The sequence below is a fragment of the Oncorhynchus keta genome, chromosome 26 (genome assembly GCF_023373465.1).
Source record: "Oncorhynchus keta strain PuntledgeMale-10-30-2019 chromosome 26, Oket_V2, whole genome shotgun sequence".
Taxonomy (NCBI): Eukaryota; Metazoa; Chordata; class Actinopteri; order Salmoniformes; family Salmonidae; genus Oncorhynchus; species Oncorhynchus keta.
The window spans coordinates 41,211,481-41,230,680 of NC_068446.1; the positions used below are offsets into that span (position 1 = coordinate 41,211,481).

Here is a 19,200-nt window from a genome sequence, read left to right on the forward strand (position 1 = left end):
CTTGAAGGAGTTCCCACATATGCTGAGCACTTGTTGGCTGCTTTTCCTTCACTCGGCTGTCCGATCCATCCCAAACCATCTCAATTGGATTGAGGTCGGGTGACTGACTTGTCTAGTTATTAAATAAAAGGCCAGGTCATGAACCTTCACATGCAGCTTGAAATCCCAATTCAAAATTGATAAGGGCCCGCGGCTGGAACGTTCCCAGGGGGCCCCGCGGCTGGAACGTTCCCAGGGGGCCCCGCGGCTGGAACGTTCCCAGGGGGCCCCGCGGCTGGAACGTTCCCAGGGGGCCCCGCGGCTGGAACGTTCCCAGGGGGCCCCGCGGCTGGAACGTTCCCAGGGGGCCCCGCGGCTGGAACGTTCCCAGGGGGCCCCGCGGCTGGAACGTTCCCAGGGGGCCCCGCGGCTGGAACGTTCCCAGGAGCCCCGCGGCTGGAACGTTCCCAGAGGTTCTTTACCAATTTTTAGACGGGTAATAAGGGCTGTTTTCTGATCTCTGTGAAAAGTTTCTACCTCAAGCGAATAATTAATTGAAAATGGCTTTTTTGACGATTTGCATCCCTTTCTCAGCTGAAAACTCTCGACGAGAGCAGGGCTGCTCTGGAGAAGCTAAGATCAGACCTGGAGAGCCAGCATCAGGAGAATGTCACCAAGCTCAGAGCCCTGTGGTCTGAAGAGAAGGACAAGGAGCTCAGACAAGAGCTCCAAACCCAGCTGACCAAGGCCAAGGCAACATGGACTGAGGAGAAGGAGGAGGTAGGAGTTGTCTTGTGTTCCATCTGTAGCTCGTCTTTACTTTATGAATGGATCGGTTCTGCCACCCCATGGACAAAAAAAAAATCTAATCAAAAGTTTATTTGTCATATTCACCGGATACAGCCAAAGACAGTAGAGCGTGAACATGGGCAGAAACTGCTTCTCCAATATAAATCCCCAATCACCTTTTCTAGGCGACGTTAGCTAGCGTAGCTCATGTGCAGAAACACGTCATCTGGTCTTGCGGTCGTGTCGCGAAAACGTATCAGTTTGTCACTTTCACAAGGTTGGAGTAATAACAGGTTCAGCTACTCAGACATTGGTTCCAATCTGTAGGGAATGCCTTTAATCTGTAGGGCGTGCCTTTAATCTGTAGGGAATGCCTTTAATCTGTAGGGCGTGCCTTTAATCTGTAGGGCGTGCCTTTAATCTGGGAATGCCTTTAATCTGTAGGGCGTGCCTTTAATCTGTAGGGCGTGGAATCGTGCCTTTAATCTGTAGGGCGTGCCTTTAATCTGTAGGGCATGCCTTTAATCTATAGGGAATGCCTTTAATCTATAGGGAATGCCTTTAATCTGTAGGCCGTGCCTTTAATCTGAATCTGGGCATGCCTAATCTATAGGGAATGCCTTTAATCTGCGTGCCTTTAATCTGAATCTGTAATGCCTTTAATCTGGGGCGTGCCTTTAATCTGTAGGGCATGCCTTTAATCTATAGGGAATGCCTTTAATCTATAGGGCGTGCCTTGAATCTGTAGGGCGTGCCTTGAATCTGTAGGGCGTGCCTTGAATCTGTAGGGCGTGCCTTGAATCTGTAGGGCGTGCCTTTAATCTGTAGGGCGTGCCTTTAATCTGTAGGGCATGTCTTGAATCTGGATACAGATTGGATGTACTACCAAATTCTCTAAAATGACATTGGAGGCAGTTTATGGTAGAGAAATTACCATTCAATTATCTGGCAACCGCTCTGGTGGACATTCCTGCAGTCAGCAGGTCAATTGCCCACTCCCTCAACTTGAGACAATGTGTTGTGTGTCAAAACGGCACATTTTAGCGTGGCATTTTATTGTCCCCAGCACAAGGTGCACCTGTGTAATGATCATGCTGTTTAATCAGTTTCTTGATATTCCACACCTGTCAGGTGGATGGATTATCTTGACAAAGGAGAAATGTTCACTAACAGGGATGTAAACACGTGTGTGTGCACAACATTTGAGAGAAATAAGCGTTTTGTGCGTATGGAACATTTCTGGGATCTTTTATTTCAGGTCATGAAACATGGGACCAACACCTTAATTGATGTTTATATTTTTGTTTTATTTTGTTTTATATTTTTGTTTTGTGTGTGTGTGTGTGTAATATATATATATACACACACACACACATTGCTACATTGCTTTCGCAAAGTATTCAGACCCCTTGACTTTTCCCACATTTTGTTACGTTACAGCTTTATTCTGAATTGGATAAAATAAAAATCATTTGTTAATGTACACAAAATACCCGGTGACCAAGCGAAAACGGGTTTTTAGACATTTTTGCAAATGTATTAAAAATAAAAAAACATAAATACCTTTTATTTACATAAGTATTCAGACCCTTTGATTTGAGACTTGAAATTGAGCTCAGGTTGCATCCTGTTTCCATTGATCATTCCATTGAGATGTTTCTACAACTTGATTGGAGTCCTTCTGTGGTAAATTCAATTGATTGGACATGCTTTGGAAAGGCACACACCTGTCTACGTAAGGTCCCACAGTTGACAGTGCATGTCAGAGCAAAAACCAAGCCATGAGGTCAAAGGAGTTGTCCATACAGCTCCGAGACAGGATTGTGTCGAGGCACAGATCTGGGGAAGGGAACCAAAATATTTCTGCAGTATTGAAGGTCCCCAAGAACACAGTGGCCTCCATCATTCTTAAATGGAAGAAGTTTGGAACCACCAAGACTCTTCCTAGATCTGGCCGCCCGGCCAAACTGAGCAATCAGGGGGAGAAGGGCCTTGGCCACTACTACTACTACTACTACCACCACTACTACTACCACTAAGAACCCGATGGTCACTCTGACAGAGCTCTAGAGTTCCTCTGTGGAGATGGGAGAACCTTCCAGAAGGACAACCATCTCTGCAGCACTCCACCAATCAGGTCTTTATGGTAGAGTGGCCAGACTGAAGCCACTCTTCAGTAAAAGGCACATGACCGCCCGCTTGGAGTTTGCCAAAGGGCACCTGGAGACTCTCAGACCATGAGAAACAAGATTCTCTGGTCTGATGAAATCAGAGTGAACTCTTTGGCCTGAATGCCGAGCATCATTTCTGGAGGAAACCTGGCACCATCCCTACGGTGAAGCATGGTGGTGGCAGCATCATGCTGTCGGGATGTTTTTCAGGGACTCGGAGACTAGTCATATGGAATTTTATTGGTCACATACACATGGTTAGCAGATGTTATTGCAAGTGTAGCGAAATGCTTATTGTCAGGATCGAGGCAAAGATGAACGGAGCGAAGTACAGAGATCCTTAATGAAAACCTGCTCAGGATCTCATACTGGGGCGGAGTTTACCCTTCCAACAGGACAATGACTCTAAAAACAAAGCAGGAGTGGCTTCGGGACAAGTCTCTGAATGTCCTTGAGTGGCCCAGCCAGAGCCCGGACTTGAACCCAATCTAACATCTCTGGAGAGACCTGAAAATAGCTACCTCGTGATGCTCCCCATCCAACCTGACAGAGCTTGAGAGGATCTGCAGAGAAGAATGAGAGAAACTCCCCAAATACAGGTGTGCCAAGCTTGTCGTGTCCTACCCAAGAAGACTCGAGGCTGTAATCGCAGCCAATGGTGCTTCAACAAAGTACTGAGTAAAGGGTCTGAATACTTTCTTAACATAATAGTTTGATTTTAAATATTGACAATGCATTTGCAAGAAAAACTATGTTTAACCTAATAATCCTGTTTACATGGACACATCTGAAATCAAACTACCTTATGGGACACATTGATAAATGTAGAAAAACGGCGATCTAAATAACCGTTCTAGCACAGCGACCATGTTCTTTTTTTTGGGAAGCTGATTTGATTCTGAGATTGGACATATACAGTGGGGCAAAAAAGTATTTAGTCAGACACCAATTGTGCAAGTTCTCCCACTTAAAAAGATGAGAGGCCTGTAATTTTCATCATAGGTACACTTCAACTATGACAGACAAAATGAGAGAGAAAAATCCAGAGAATCACATTGTAGGATTTTTTAATGAATTTATTTTGCAAATTATGGTGGAAAATAAGTTTAAAGTTTTGTATGTGAACTACTTCTAAGATCCATACTTTCAGTTTTTTCCCCCGAACTCACTTCATTCGCCCGTGAGCGGGGAGGCTTGCTGATGTGAACACCATGCGTAGATGAAATCACTCGCTCCAACACCTACGAAGCTGTTTTACATGTCCTGATCATTTGAAAGATTACTCCGAAAACCAGGTCTTTTTAATCCGTGTGTGTTTAAGCAGAGTAATTTGTTTACACGACTAAATGGCATACTCTGCCTTCTGCCTTAATCGGTTTTGTATGGAATTATTAGTGTTCATGTAAACATACTCATTGTTCCGATCACATCCTGGAAAATATATCTCTATGGTGTCCCCCCCTGTGAAGATGGACAGGTCCTGGACTCAGAGGCTGGAGGCAGCCGTAGCAGACGCCAGAGGACCGAGACCCACAGATACCCAGGAGTCTCAGACGGACCTAACTGATGAGGGGAAGGCCTGTCGGACACCTAGCCCTGAGAGGACAGAGACTGCTCCAGGCTGCACTATGGAGGAGCTGGACACCAGGTATTTTACATTATTATTGTAGGATTTATTTTATTCATGACAATCTATGGTTGTAAATTGTGTACAAATCAGTATGATTGATTGACTTGCTTGACTTAAGCCCTTGGCTCCAATGAGAAGCATAGGATGTATATGACTGTGAACAACCAATAACCACTACTACTACTACTACCACTACTACTACCACCACTACTACCACTACTACCACCACTACTACCACTACCACCACTACTACTACCACTACTACTACTACTACCACCACTACTACCACTACTACCACTACCACTACTACTACTACCACTACTACCACTACTACTACTACTACTACTACTACCACCACCACTACTACTACTACTACTACTACTACTACTACTACTACTACTACTACTACCACTACTACTACTACCACTACTACTACTACCACTACTACTACCACTACCACTACCACTACTACTACTACTACTACCACTACTACTACTACTACTACTACTACTACTACCACTACTACTACTACTACCACTACTACTACCACTACTACTACTACTACTACCACTACTACTACTACTACTACTACTACTACTACTACTACTACTACTACCACCACAGGCTCCGGGAACAGAGGCTCCAGCTGCAGCGAGAGGCAGACACGGCACGACACAGAGCAGTGGAGGATGCTGGGAAACGAATCCAGAAAGAACTACAGGAGAAGCACTTGGAGGACATGTCCAAACAGGTCAGGGGGAGGGACCATTCAACACTTCTATCTGAGTTATATGTTTTCATCTTTTAGTTATACAGGTGATCACATCGTCATGTTTTTGCATAAGAGACCTATCCACTTGTGAGGTGTGTTCATGTGAAATCAAATGCCTGTGCCGTGGCTTTTCTGGGTCAGTAGTATTGATGGTGCTTCTTGAGTATGAGGTGTTGTAGAGTGATCCCTGGTTGGAGCCTGGGACAGGGAGGGAGGGATCTACTCTGTAACATTGGAGCCCAGGTCGGGACAGAGGGGAGGGATCTACTCTGTAACATTGGAGGACAGGGGGGAGGGATCTACTCTGTAACATTGGAGGACAGGGAGGGAGGGATCTACTCTGTAACATTGGAGCCCAGTTCGGGACAGGGAGGGAGGGACCTACTCTGTAACATTGGAGCCCAGGTCGGGACAGGGGGAGGGATCTACTCTGTAACATTGGAGGACAGGGAGGGAGGGATCTACTCTGTAACATTGGAGCCCAGGTCGGGACAGAGGGGAGGGATCTACTCTGTAACATTGGAGCCCAGGTCGGGACAGAGGGGAGGGATCTACTCTGTAACATTGGAGGACAGGTCGGGACAGAGGGGAGGGATCTACTCTGTAACATTGGAGGACAGAGGGGAGGGATCTACTCTGTAACATTGGAGGACAGGGAGGGAGGGATCTACTCTGTAACATTGGAGCCCAGGTCGGGACAGAGGGGAGGGATCTACTCTGTAACATTGGAGGACAGGGGGAAGGATCTACTCTGTAACATTGGAGGACAGGGAGGGAGGGATCTACTCTGTAACATTGGAGCCCAGGTCGGGACAGAGGGAGGGATCTACTCTGTAACATTGGAGCCCAGGTCGGGACAGAGGGGAGGGATCTACTCTGTAACATTGGAGGACAGGGAGGGAGGGATCTACTCTGTAACATTGGAGCCCAGGTCGGGACAGAGGGGAGGGATCTACTCAGTAACATTGGAGCCCAGGTCGGGACAGGGAGGGAGGGATCTACTTTGTAACATTGGAGCCCAGGTCGGGACAGGGGGGAGGGATCTACTCTGTAACATTGGAGCCCAGGTCGGGACAGAGGGGAGGGATCTACTCTGTAACATTGGAGCCCAGGTCGGGACAGGGAGGGAGGGATCTACTCTGTAACATTGGAGCCCAGGTCGGGACATACTCTGTAATATTGGAGCCCAGGTCGGGACCTACTCTGTAATATTGGAGCCCAGATCGGGACCTACTCTGTAATATTGGAGCCCAGGTCGGGACAGGGAGGGAGGGATCTACTCTGTAATATTGGAGCCCAGGTCGGGACCTACTCTGTAATATTGGAGCCCAGGTCGGGACAGGGAGGGAGGGATCTACTCTGTAACATTGGAGCCCAGGACGGGACAGGGAGGGAGGGATCTACTCTGTAACATTGGAGCCCAGGACGGGACAGGGAGGGAGGGAGGGATCTACTCTGTAACATTGGAGCCCAGGTCGGGACAGGGAGGGAGGGAGGGATCTACTCTGTAACATTGGAGCCCAGGACGGGACAGGGAGGGAGGGATCTACTCTGTAACATTGGAGCCCAGGGAGGGATCTACTCTGTAACATTGGAGCCCAGGACGGGACCTACTCCGTAACATTGGAGCCCTTGTCGGGACAGGGAGGGAGGGATCTACTCTGTAACATTGGAGCCCAGGTCGGGACAGGGAGGGAGGGATCTACTCTGTAACATTGGAGCCCAGTTCGGGACAGGGAGGGAGGGATCTACTCTGTAACATTGGAGCCCAGGTCGGGACAGAGGGGAGGGATCTACTCTGTAACATTGGAGCCCAGGTCGGGACAGAGGGGAGGGATCTACTCTGTAACATTGGAGCCCAGGTCGGGACAGAGGGGAGGGATCTACTCTGTAACATTGGAGCCCAGGTCGGGACAGAGGGGAGGGATCTACTCTGTAACATTGGAGCCCAGGTCGGGACAGAGGGGAGGGACATTGGCCTGAACTGACTAACAGAGTTGGCTCCATATTCATCGAGCGTCTCAGGGAAGTAGCGCTGCAGCGTAATCAATACCATCTACTGTATCTTGCCTATGCTGCTCTGTACCATCACTCATTCATATATCCTTATGTACATATTCTTTATCCCCTTACACTGTGTATGAGACAGTAGTTTTGGAATTGTTAGTTAGATTACTTGTTGGTTATCACTGCATTGTCGGAACTAGAAGCACAAGCATTTCGCTACACTCGCACTAACATCTGCTAACCATGTGTATGTGACAAATAAAATTTGATTTAATCAAACCTTTTGCTTTGGAAACCGTTAACTCCAAACTGAAAACAAGTTTCTATCGGACACATTCAGGTTCACGCTATAGATACAAAATTAATGGATTTGGCTATTTCAGCCACACCCGTTGATGACAGATGTGTAAAATCAAGCACACAGCCATGCAATCACCATAGACAAACATTGGCAGTAGAATGGCTTCACTGAAGAGCTCAGTGACTTTCAACGTGGCACTGTCGCAGGACGTCAGTTGTTAAATATCTGCCCTGCTAAAGCTGTCCCGGTCAACTGTAAGAGCTGTTATTGTGAAGTGGAAACGTCTAGGAGCAACAATGGCTCAGCTGTGAAGTGGTAGGCCACACAAGCTCACAGAACCAGATCTCTGAGTGCTGAAGCACGCAGCGCGTAAAAAATGATCTGTCCTCTGTTACAACACACACTACTGAGTTCTAAACTGCCTCTGGAAGCAATGTCAACACATGAACTGTTCGTCATCATTGGACTCTGGACCAGTGGAAACGCGTTCTCTGGACCAGTGGAAACGCGATCTCTGGACCAGTGGAAACGCGTTCTCTGGACCAGTGGAAACGCGTTCTCTGGACCAGTGGAAACGCGTTCTCTGGACCAGTGGAAACGCGTTCTCTGGACCAGTGGAAACGCGTTCTCTGGACCAGTGGAAACGCGATCTCTGGACCAGTGGAAACGCGTTCTCTGGACCAGTGGAAACGCGATCTCTGGACCAGTGGAAACGCGTTCTCTGGACCAGTGGAAACGCGATCTCTGGACCAGTGGAAACGCGATCTCTGGACCAGTGGAAACGCGTTCTCTGGACCAGTGGAAACGCGTTCTCTGGACCAGTGGAAACGCGTTCTCTGGACCAGTGGAAACGCGATCTCTGGACCAGTGGAAACGCGATCTCTGGAGTGATGAATCACTCATGTGGCAGTCCGACGGGCAGATCTGTGTTTGGCGGGAAGCCCATAGTGCGCTACTTTCCTGAATGCGTAGTGCCAACTGAAAAGTTTGGTGGAGGAGGAATAATGGTCAGGGAGGACAGCTAGCTTCCGTCCTCCTCTGGGTACATTGACTTCAATACAAAACCTAGGAGGCTCATGGTTCTCACCCCCTTCCATAGACTTACACAGTAAAGACAGAGCATTCAGAAAGTATTCAGACCCCTTGACTTCTTTCCTCATTTTGTTATGTTACAGCCTAATTCTAAAATGAAGAATGATGAGTTGACTTATAGCTCCTAATAAATTTAAACCCGGTGTTGGCAACATTACTTCTGATCCAGAAGATGGCAATGTAATCCCTCCCTATATGACTTGACTGACCAGTTAGTTAACTGACTACTTATAGCTCCTAATGATTTTAAGCAGAGTGTTGGGGGCAGTTTTTCAGGGTTGGGGCTAGGCCCTTTAGTTCCAGTGAAGGGGAATCTTAATGTTACAGCATACAGGGACATTCTAGTTGATTCTGTGCTTCCAACTTTGTGACAACAGTTTGGGGAAGGCCCTTTCCTGTCACAGCATGACAATGGCCTCGTGTACAAAGTGAGGTCCATACAGAAATGGTTTGTCGATCCATTTGGAAGAACTTGACTGGCCTGCACAGAGCCCTGACTTCAACCCCATCGAACACCTTTGGGATGAATTTGAACGCCGACTGCGAGCCAGGCCTAATCGCCCAACATCAGTGCCCGACCTCACTAATGTTCATGTGGCTGAATGGAAGCAAGTCCCACATCTAGTGGAAAGCCTTCCCAGAAGAGTGGAGGCTGTTATAACAGCAAAGGCGGGACCAACTCCATATTAACACCCACGATTTTGGAATGAGATGTTCGACGAGCAGGCGTCCACATACTTTTGTTCATGCAGTGTATGTCCCTCCCTGTTTGCTTCGTTTTTTTGGTTCCTAGTGAATTACACACCCCCTGATCTTGGATCAGATCCCTCCTGTCCATGTCGTCTTATTCATTCTGAACCTAAATGGCAAAACTGATCCTAAATCAGCACTCCTCTACTCTTAAGACGCTTTGTGAATGTCTCTCTGATTTGTCCCCTACAGGTTGAAGGAGCGATAAGCAGAGCCTACAGCCGCTGGCTCCAGGATCTCCCCTCCCTGCCGGAGTATAAGGCAGCGCTCCAGAGAGAACGAGAGAAGTGGGAGAAAGAACAGGAGAAACATGTTCACCAACGGGTACAACTGACAGTCACTGTTTCACTGTGTTTTTCTGTGTTTCTTGTCTGAATCAGTTTGAATGTTGCTTATATTGGGGAGACTATTCAACTTTTGTCGCTAAGTTATACAGTATTTAACATCTAAACAATGAATGAATTGAAAGATTAGCGGTGAAATGGTCCTTTTAACTAACTTAATCCCAGTAGTCAGATGGTAACATCTGCTTCACTCCAAAGCATCTTGTAGTTCTAGTTTCTCTCTGATTGTGTCAGGTGTCCCTAGCCCTGAGGGAAGCAGAGGAGAGGCTGAGGAGTTCGGAGGAGGACGAGCAGGGAGGAGACCAGAGGGTTGAGGAGCTCCAAGAGGAGGTGCGGCGTTGGAGGCAGCTGGAGGAGGACCTGAAGACCGAGGTGGAGGAGGTGGCACATCTGCAGAGCCAGGTGGATGATCTGCAAAGCCAGCTTGACCATGAGAAGGAGGAGAAGGCTGCCCTGCTGAAAGCCGAGCTACTTGCAGCCAGAGCCTCCTGGAACAGAGAGAAACAGCAGGAGATCTCCTCCCTGCAGGCTTTCCAGGAGGAGAAGCTGAAACAGGCGCAGAAGGATGTGCGGAAGGAGGCGAATGGGGAGGCGGAGCGCCAGAGGAAAGAGCTCCTTTTGCAGACGGAGGCTGAGCTGCAACAGGCTCTGAGGGACCGAGAGGAGGACTGGAAGAGGCAGGAGGATAGGAGGGGCAAGGAGGAGAGGAGGCAGGGAAGAGCGGAGGAACGTGAGGAGGTGCTCCGGGAGCTTAAGGCTGGGCTGAAGGAGGTGCAGTCTGTGCTCCTCAGAGGAGGAGCCTACAAAGAGAAGGAGAACGGAGGAGAGGTGGAGGGGAGGAGGAGAGCCAGCGGGAGCGTCAGAGAACTCCTCATGTCTACCTGTAAAGACCTCCTCTTTAAAGCTGTTGCCCAGGCCCAGAAGGAGTTGAAGAAGGTGGCTGTCTCTCTCTTTCTCCTTCTCTTTTCCCTTCGCTCTCTCTCACACATTCTACCGACCAGTGTGATAACTAGTATCATTAGACTTTAGAGCCGTGACATGGAAGCAGGGGTTCTGTATTGTGTAAGACATCGATAGTTTAATCTCGAGGTGACTCTCTGACCCGGGTCTGACTAATACTAATTCCATGTTGTTCTACAGATCAGCGAGGAGAGGCTTGGCCAGGTTCTGAAGGAAACTCAGGAGCGTCATGAGAAAGAACTCAACCAGATTCATAGTATGTTTCTTCTCAAGTCTTCTCTATTCACTGATGTACTGTGAATGGAATGTGGCAGACACTGTTATCCACAGAAACCCACTGTTATCCACAGAAACCCACAGTTATCCACAGAAACCCACAGTTATCCACAGAAACCCACAGTTATCCACAGAAACCCACAGTTATCCTCAGAAACCCACCGTTATCCACAAAAACCCACTGTTATCCACAGAAACCCACTGTTATCCACAGAAATCCACTGTTAACTGTTATCCACAGAAACCCACTGTTATCCACAGAAACCCACCCACCCACTGTTATCCACAGAAACCCACAGTTATCCACAGAAACCCACTGTTATCCTCAGAAACCCACTGTTATCCACAGAAACCCACAGTTATCCACAGAAACCCACAGTTATCCACAGAAACCCACAGTTATCCACAGAAACCCACCGTTATCCACAGAAACCCACTCTTATCCTCAGAAACCCACTCTTATCCTCAGAAACCCACTCTTATCCTCAGAAACCCACTCTTATCCTCAGAAACCCACTCTTATCCTCAGAAACCCACTCTTATCCTCAGAAACCCACTCTTATCCTCAGAAACCCACTCTTATCCTCAGAAACCCACTGTTACCAAATTTGAGTGAGAGAAAAAACATTTAAAAGTCTGATTTTAATATGTTGTTCTTCCACTTATACAGGCTCCGCTGCTCAGAAGACGGAAGAGGGTGGTTGTGGGAAGCGGTGTGCTGAGACCGTGTCCGAGCTGCAGAAGAGGAGTCGGGACCTCCAGAGGCATCTCGAGAAGGCCTGTAGACAGCTACAGATGACCGTCAAAGACCACAAGGCCTCAATGCAGTGCCTCAAAGGTAACAAACTCCCCGTTGAATCCCAAATCAACCCTTGGCCCCTATTCCTTAGGCCAGTGGTTCTTCATCCTGGACTTTGGGACTAAAAGGGGGTGTACATTTTTTGTTTTTTGCCCATAGCGCTACACAGCTGATTCAAATGATCAACTTATTATCAAGTTTTGATTATTTGAATCAGCTCTGTAGGGCTATGGGTAAAAACCGAAAGGTGCACCCCTAGAGGGCCTCAGGACCAAGTTTGGGAAGCGCTGCCTTGGGTATTTAGGAGGCGTCTACAGATCTAACAAGCCTCGATATGTGTACACTATTTGGAAAATCTTTCACCTAGCCTGTCAAAAGAGAAAAGGAGAAATATGACCATATTGTTTACATCATTCAGATCTGAAAGAATTGTCTAGACGTGCCCAGGTTGTAGGAGCCAGGGTTGTAAAAACTACCAGAATTGGCCATGACGGTCATTCTGAACGTTTTTGGATATTTCCATTTATATTCCATAAGAAATTGCTAAATGAATGCATTTATTATGTTAAAATAGATCCTAAGAAACCTCTGGAAACCAAATGTGTATTCTAATCAGTCAGAAAATGTATTGATTTGATCCAGAAGCACGTAGACTGTAACTATTAAAATAGGACGGTGGTGTATTTTCGGGCTGTAAGACAACAGATGCTCTTACTAAACTATATTGAAATGAATAATAATAATATTAGTTGTGGTCTAACGACAACATTTTAAATTGACACTAGTGTGATGGGAGACAATCTAATCGAATTGAGAATGAAGACACTGATGAACAAAGATGGGAATGGCGCTAAGCTAATAGCATTTTATCCATATCGTCCTATAGAGGTCCATGCAGGCCAGACGTTGTCATTGCTATACCCTATCTGAAGGAGCCGATTCCAAGGTTTCTAATGAACCTATTTAATGTTTTTATATACCAAAAACAACTCTACAAATTGCTTGGATGGTCTCTGTCAAATATCTCATTGTTAAGGTACCCGAGTCTGTATTGGCGACAATCGGCAATAGCCATTCGGGGAAAAATATCCTTTCTATTTTGTTCTGATATGTTATAGTCTTACTGTATAATATATATGCGTTTTACTGTGGTAGGGCAGGGGTATATAAGCCTGTGATGACTGCTAAATCAATAAGGTAATTTCATTAGCATGGAGCAGCCATAGTCTCTGATATTAAGCACAGATGAATACAACCAAAACACGTTTTTCGGGTTATTTTGAAATAAATTGTAATTGTTTAAATATTTTTTATGACGTTCCTAAACAAAATATGAATGGATTTCTACGTGATTGTGTATTTTTTTTTTAATGGATTTATTAGACTGGCGGCTATTTGTACTCGTTCGAGGCCCGGCTATTCTACATATTTAGAAAAGGGACGGGTGGGTTCAAGGTTTTTATTGAAATTAAGTTATTGACGGTTCTAGTGGTTCTAGTTTTGGCGGTTCTAGTGGTTCTAGTTTTGGCGGTTCTAGTGTTGAGGCTCACAAAAAGGATTGCATCAAGTGATAAATTGATCATCGATTGCCTGAGTGAGTCTAATTCCGTGTCTTTCCTTGCCCCTCCCCCTTTCCCATACACCTCCCTCCCTCTATTTGTAGTTGAGCACGAGGTGGCCCTACGGAAAGAAAAAGAGGACAACCTGCAGAAACTTGAAGAATTGAAAAGCTCTGCAGCCAAAGAATCCTCTGGGTACGTAAACAATATTTATATATTTTTTTGACTCATCCATATTGAATATCTCTATAGTCGGATGCGAAGTCACTGGTAACAAAATGAATAACTGTTCACCGCAGGGGTACAGACATGGAGCAGAGTCTCCATGCTGGCCTTGAAGAGATGAGGGAGCAGTACATGAAGGCTGTTGAGAAAATCAGAGGTGAGTGAAATAAACATACTACTTTTAGCTACAAAAGGCTGGAAAGAAACCCACCCCAGTTGAAGTGGGAATGGTCTTAGACGATGGACATGCTGCAGGCCTCTCATTATGTACCACAACGTTTCATTCTCTAGGTGACATGCTACAGGTGTCTCCTTATGTACCATGGTGTTTAATTTGACCAGGTGACATGCTACAGGTGTCCCCTTATGTACCATGACGTTTCATTCTCTAGGTGACATGCTACAGGTGTCCCCTTATGTACCATGACGTTTCATTCTCTAGGTGACATGCTACAGGTGTCCCTTATGTACCATGGTGTTTCATTCTCTAGGTGACATGCTACAGGTGTCCCCTTATGTACCATGGTGTTTCATTCTCTAGGTGACATGCTACAGGTGTCTCCTTATGTACCATGGTGTTTCATTCTCTAGGTGACATGCTACAGGTGTCCCCTTATGTACCATGACGTTTCATTCTCTAGGTGACATGCTACAGGTGTCTCCTTATGTACCATGGTGTTTCAATGACATTGGTGTCCCCTTATGTACCAGGTAACATGCTACAGGTGTCTCCTTATGTACCATGGTGTTTAATTTGACCAGGTGACATGCTACAGGTGTCCCCTTATGTGTTTCATTCTCTAGGTGACATGCTACAGGTGTCTCCTTATGTACCATGGTGTTTCATTCTCTAGGTGACATGCTACAGGTGTCCCCTTATGTACCATGACGTTTCATTCTCTAGGTGACATGCTACAGGTGTCTCCTTATGTACCATGACGTTTCATTCTCTAGGTGACATGCTACAGGTGTCTCCTTATGTACCATGGTGTTTAATTTGACCAGGTGACATGCTACAGGTGTCCCCTTATGTACCATGACGTTTCATTCTCTAGGTGACATGCTACAGGTGTCTCCTTATGTACCATGGTGTTTAATTCTGTACCATGGTGTTTAACAGGTGACATGCTACAGGTGTCCCCTTATGTACCATGGTGTTGACATGCATGTCTCCTTATGTACCATGGTGTTTAATTTGACAGGTGACATGCTACAGGTGTCCCCTTATGTACCATGACGTTTCATTCTCTAGGTGACATGCTACAGGTGTCCCCTTATGTACCATGGTGTTTCATTCTCTAGGTGACATGCTACAGGTGTCCCTTATGTACCAGGTGACATGCTACAGGTTCATTCTGGTGTTTAGGTGACATGCTACAGGTGTCTCCTTATGTACCATGGTGTTTAATTTGACCAGGTGACATGCTACAGGTGTCTCCTTACCAGGTGGTGACATGCTACAGGTGTCTCCTTATGTACCATGGTGTTTAATTTGACCAGGTGACATGCTACAGGTGTCCCCTTATGTACCATGACGTTTCATTCTCTAGGTGACATGCTACAGGTGTCTCCTTATGTACCATGGTGTTTAATTTGACCAGGTGACATGCTACAGGTGTCCCCTTATGTACCATGACGTTTCATTCTCTAGGTGACATGCTACGCTACCTCAAGGAGAGTAAGGAGCGAGCAGCGAAGATGATCCGTGTCGAGGTGCTGAGAGAGAGGCAGGACACAGCCAGGAAGATGAGACACTACTACCTCACCTGTCTGCAGGAACTTCTAGAGGACGGGGGGCAGGTCACCGGGTATGCTGCATACACCTGCATTCACCTGTCCAATCCTCTCAGATCTCTACTGGTGCCCAGCGGTTGATTTGGGGTTAAAGGTTATATTAAGGCTAAGTGTATCCTCCCTTTCCTTCCTCTTCAGGGCTGAGAAGAAAATAATTCATGCTGCGAGTAAGCTGGCAGCCATGGCCAAAGTGTTGGAGACCCCTACCAAGAGGAAAACGGGAAAGAGCCACAGCTTACCGGGTAAGACCGTGTTGATTTTAATATAAGATGAAAATAAACAGGGTACAGGATCATCAAATGGAATCGTTCTTCTAGGGAGTCTGTGACAACTGTTGATGTAAAAAAAACTAACAAAGAATAAAAAGAAAAAGATTGCTTGTTCCAAATTGATCTCTTGTATCAACAGTCTCGTCATCAAAGACAGAGGCTGCTACTGACAACCACCCAGGCGACGCGTCAGGTTCTCCTAATAAAACCCCATGTCCAGCTAGCCACTTCCCTGAGATCACCATGTCCTGTGGTGATGAGGGGAGGATCCTGAAGGCCAAGAGGTCCTCTGAGCCCGACTCCAAAACCACGTCAGCTGCAGCCAACACCACCTGGAATACTAGGCCTGTGAGTAAACCCACCCACCTGAACCTCCTGACCAATGGAAAGGAGAAAGGATCCCCTGCAAACTTGCTTAGGAAACCCCATGTCTCTTCGGGACTCTTCCTCTCACTTCCTCCTCACAAATCCTCTCATCAAATTGGTCAAACCTCCCTCGACTGTTACCGTGGTGATTTTACTAACGTTACTCTGAGGACCCAGACCAGCAGGGAGCTGTACCTGCAGGGGGCGGAGTCGGGGAGATCAGACGATGACAACTTCCTGTGTCACCGTAGTAACACTAAACCCTTCCTGGTCCAGGAGGAGCTTCCCGTTAGAGATGAAGGAGGATCGAGTGATTGGAGTTTGTCCAGTAATGGGTCCCAAGATGGCCACCACGTCCCCGCAGTTTCCTCTCACCCAGGCAGAAAAATGGAAACTGTGAAACCGTTCCCTTTGCGTGGACCTTCTTCAGCTGATGACCACACCACTGACAACTCTGACGTGACAGTTTACAAAGACTTTGTCAATGTTCAGTTTTGCGCCAAAGCCTCGACTTTCCCCAGTGTCCCGCCTCAGACCATAGCTTTAACTCAGTCTGTCCCAAGTATGAAGACTGGTAGTAGTAGATCAAGTCACAGAGAGCCTGTCCCTGGCTCTGAGGGGGACTGGCAGAATCAGAACCAGTTCCAGAACCGGCTGTGTTCTAAGAGTCTGTTCTCTGAGCTGAAGCGGAGTCAACAGCAGGACGGTGGTTTTGACGGTCCATTCTCTCATCGACAATAAGAGCGAACAGTCCTAAGACTCTGCATGACACTGTTCTTATAAAGGGAGGAAATGGAGCTAGTGGAGATTTCAGTGAGTCTTGAATTTTAGTATTTTGGTTCAGTTTTACATTTACATTAATATGTGAGTCATTTAGCAGACGCTCTGATCCAGAGTGACTTTTACAGGAGCAGTTCGGTTTAAGTGACTTGCTCAAGAGCACATCGACAGATTTTTCGCCTCGGCGGCTCGGCGATTCGAACGGTCTTAACCGCTAGGCTACCAACCGCCCCACGCGATATGATGTGGGAAATGACTGAGGTCATCATTACGCCGGGGTCGTCGTTACGCCAGGGTCGTCGTTACGCCGGGGTCGTCGTTACGCCGGGGTCATCATTACGCCGGGGTCATCATTACGCCGCGGCCATCATTACGCCGCGGTAATTCTAAATTGCCACAAACGTGTACAAGTAAACCTCGTGTTCATGAGTGTTAGGACCAATAGCTATAGCCAGAACGGATGAATACGTAGTAGGATACAAGCCTGGTGTGATCTTGCTTCGTTCTAGTCAATGATTTCCACTTTTCTAAAATGTTCCATTTCTTCCGTCTGTGTGTCTTGTGTTCTTTTAATGGCTTTTTATCTGTACTGAAGGATTTTTTAAAAATGTTGTTTTTCTAAATTAAACTATTTTTTTATATCAAGGTTGTGAGATATGCTGTGCATGTAACAAAATACAGTTCTTTATAATATAAATGATGTTGCTTTAATGTAATTTATAATAACTTTTCGTTTAGATCTTACTGATGTGGACTGTAATAAAAAGGGTTCTATTAACTCGGCAACAGTTCAAAGTCTCTATTTCCCAAAAAATGCCAATGCAAGACATATTGCACATCCTAGTGTCTTTGGCATTTCACCTCCCACGCCTACTATCAGGGGGAGGGGGCTTGTTAAAAGTTCATTTGTGGAATTTCACAAATTGGGGGGGTTATACAGAAGATAGCCCTATTTGGTAAAAGACCAAGTCCATATTATGGCAAGAACAGCTCAAATAAGCAAAGAGAAATGACAGTCCATCATTACTGTAAGACATGGAGGTCAGTCAATGCAGGACATTTCAAGAACTTCTAAAGTTTCTAAACCATCAAGCGCTATGATGAAAATGGCTCAGGAAAGGGTGACCCAGAGTTACCTCTGCTCTCGAGGAAAAGTTCATTTGAGTTACCAGCCTCAGAAATTGCAGCCTGAATAAATGCTTTCACAGAGTTCAAGTAACAGACAGATTTCAACATCAACTGTTCAGAGAAAGCACTACTAAAGGACACAACTAAGAAGAGAGTTGCTTGGGCCAAGAAACATGTGCAATGGACATTAGACCGGTGGAAATTTGTCCTTTGGCCTGAAGTCCAAATTGGAAAGTTTGGTTCCAACCGCCGTGTCTTTGTGAGATGTGGTGTTAGTGAACAGATGATCTCCGCATGTGTGGTTCCCACCGTAAAGCATGGAGGAGGAGGTGTTATGGTGTGGGGGTGCTTTTCTGGTGACAGTGTCTGATTTTATTTAGAATTCAAGGCATACTTAACCAGTATGGCTACCACAGCATTCTGCAGCGATACGCCATCCCATCTGGTTTGGGCTTAGTGGGACTATCATTTGTTTTTCAACAGGACAATGACACAACACACTTCCAGGCTGTGTAAGGGCTATTTTACCAAGAAGGAGAGTGATGGAGTGCTGCATCAAATGACCTGGCCTCCACAATCCCCGACCTCTACCATATTGAGATGGTTTGGGATGAGTCGGACCGTGGAGTGAAGGAAAAGCAGCCAACAAGTGTTCAGCAAATGTGGCAACTTCTTAAAGCCTGTTGGAAAAGCATTCCAGCTGAAACTGGTTGAGAGAATGCCAAGTGTGCAAAGCTGTCATCAAGGCAAAGGGTGGCTATTTATATATATATATATATATATATATATATATATATATATATATATATATATATATATATACACACACACACATACATACATACATACATACATACATACATACATACATACATACATACATACATACATACATACATACATACATACATACATACATACATACATACATACATACATACATACATACATATACACACACATACATACATATACACACACATACATACATACATATACACACACATACATACATATATATATATACACACACATACATATATACACACACACATATATATACACACATATACACATATATACACACACACACATATATATACACATATACATATATACATACACATATACACATATACACATATACACACATACACATATACACACATACATACATACATACACATATACACACATACACACATACAC

General features: G+C 45.9%; 1 protein-coding gene across 1 annotated transcript in view; it reads left to right on the top strand.

The window, feature by feature from the left end:
* Nucleotides 1–17,649, top strand: part of cep152 (centrosomal protein 152) — a 49,478-nt gene extending 31,829 nt beyond the window's left edge. The window contains exons 20-31 of the mRNA XM_052481118.1: nt 574–759; nt 4,409–4,587; nt 5,194–5,320; nt 9,684–9,815; nt 10,070–10,771; nt 10,976–11,051; nt 11,742–11,909; nt 13,534–13,624; nt 13,729–13,811; nt 15,306–15,462; nt 15,587–15,690; nt 15,857–17,649. Coding sequence (XP_052337078.1) covers nt 574–759; nt 4,409–4,587; nt 5,194–5,320; nt 9,684–9,815; nt 10,070–10,771; nt 10,976–11,051; nt 11,742–11,909; nt 13,534–13,624; nt 13,729–13,811; nt 15,306–15,462; nt 15,587–15,690; nt 15,857–16,824 — 2,973 coding nt within the window. The 3' untranslated portion in view covers nt 16,825–17,649. The remainder of the gene's footprint in view (nt 1–573; nt 760–4,408; nt 4,588–5,193; nt 5,321–9,683; nt 9,816–10,069; nt 10,772–10,975; nt 11,052–11,741; nt 11,910–13,533; nt 13,625–13,728; nt 13,812–15,305; nt 15,463–15,586; nt 15,691–15,856) is intronic.
* The last annotated feature ends 1,551 nt before the right edge of the window (nt 17,650–19,200 follow it).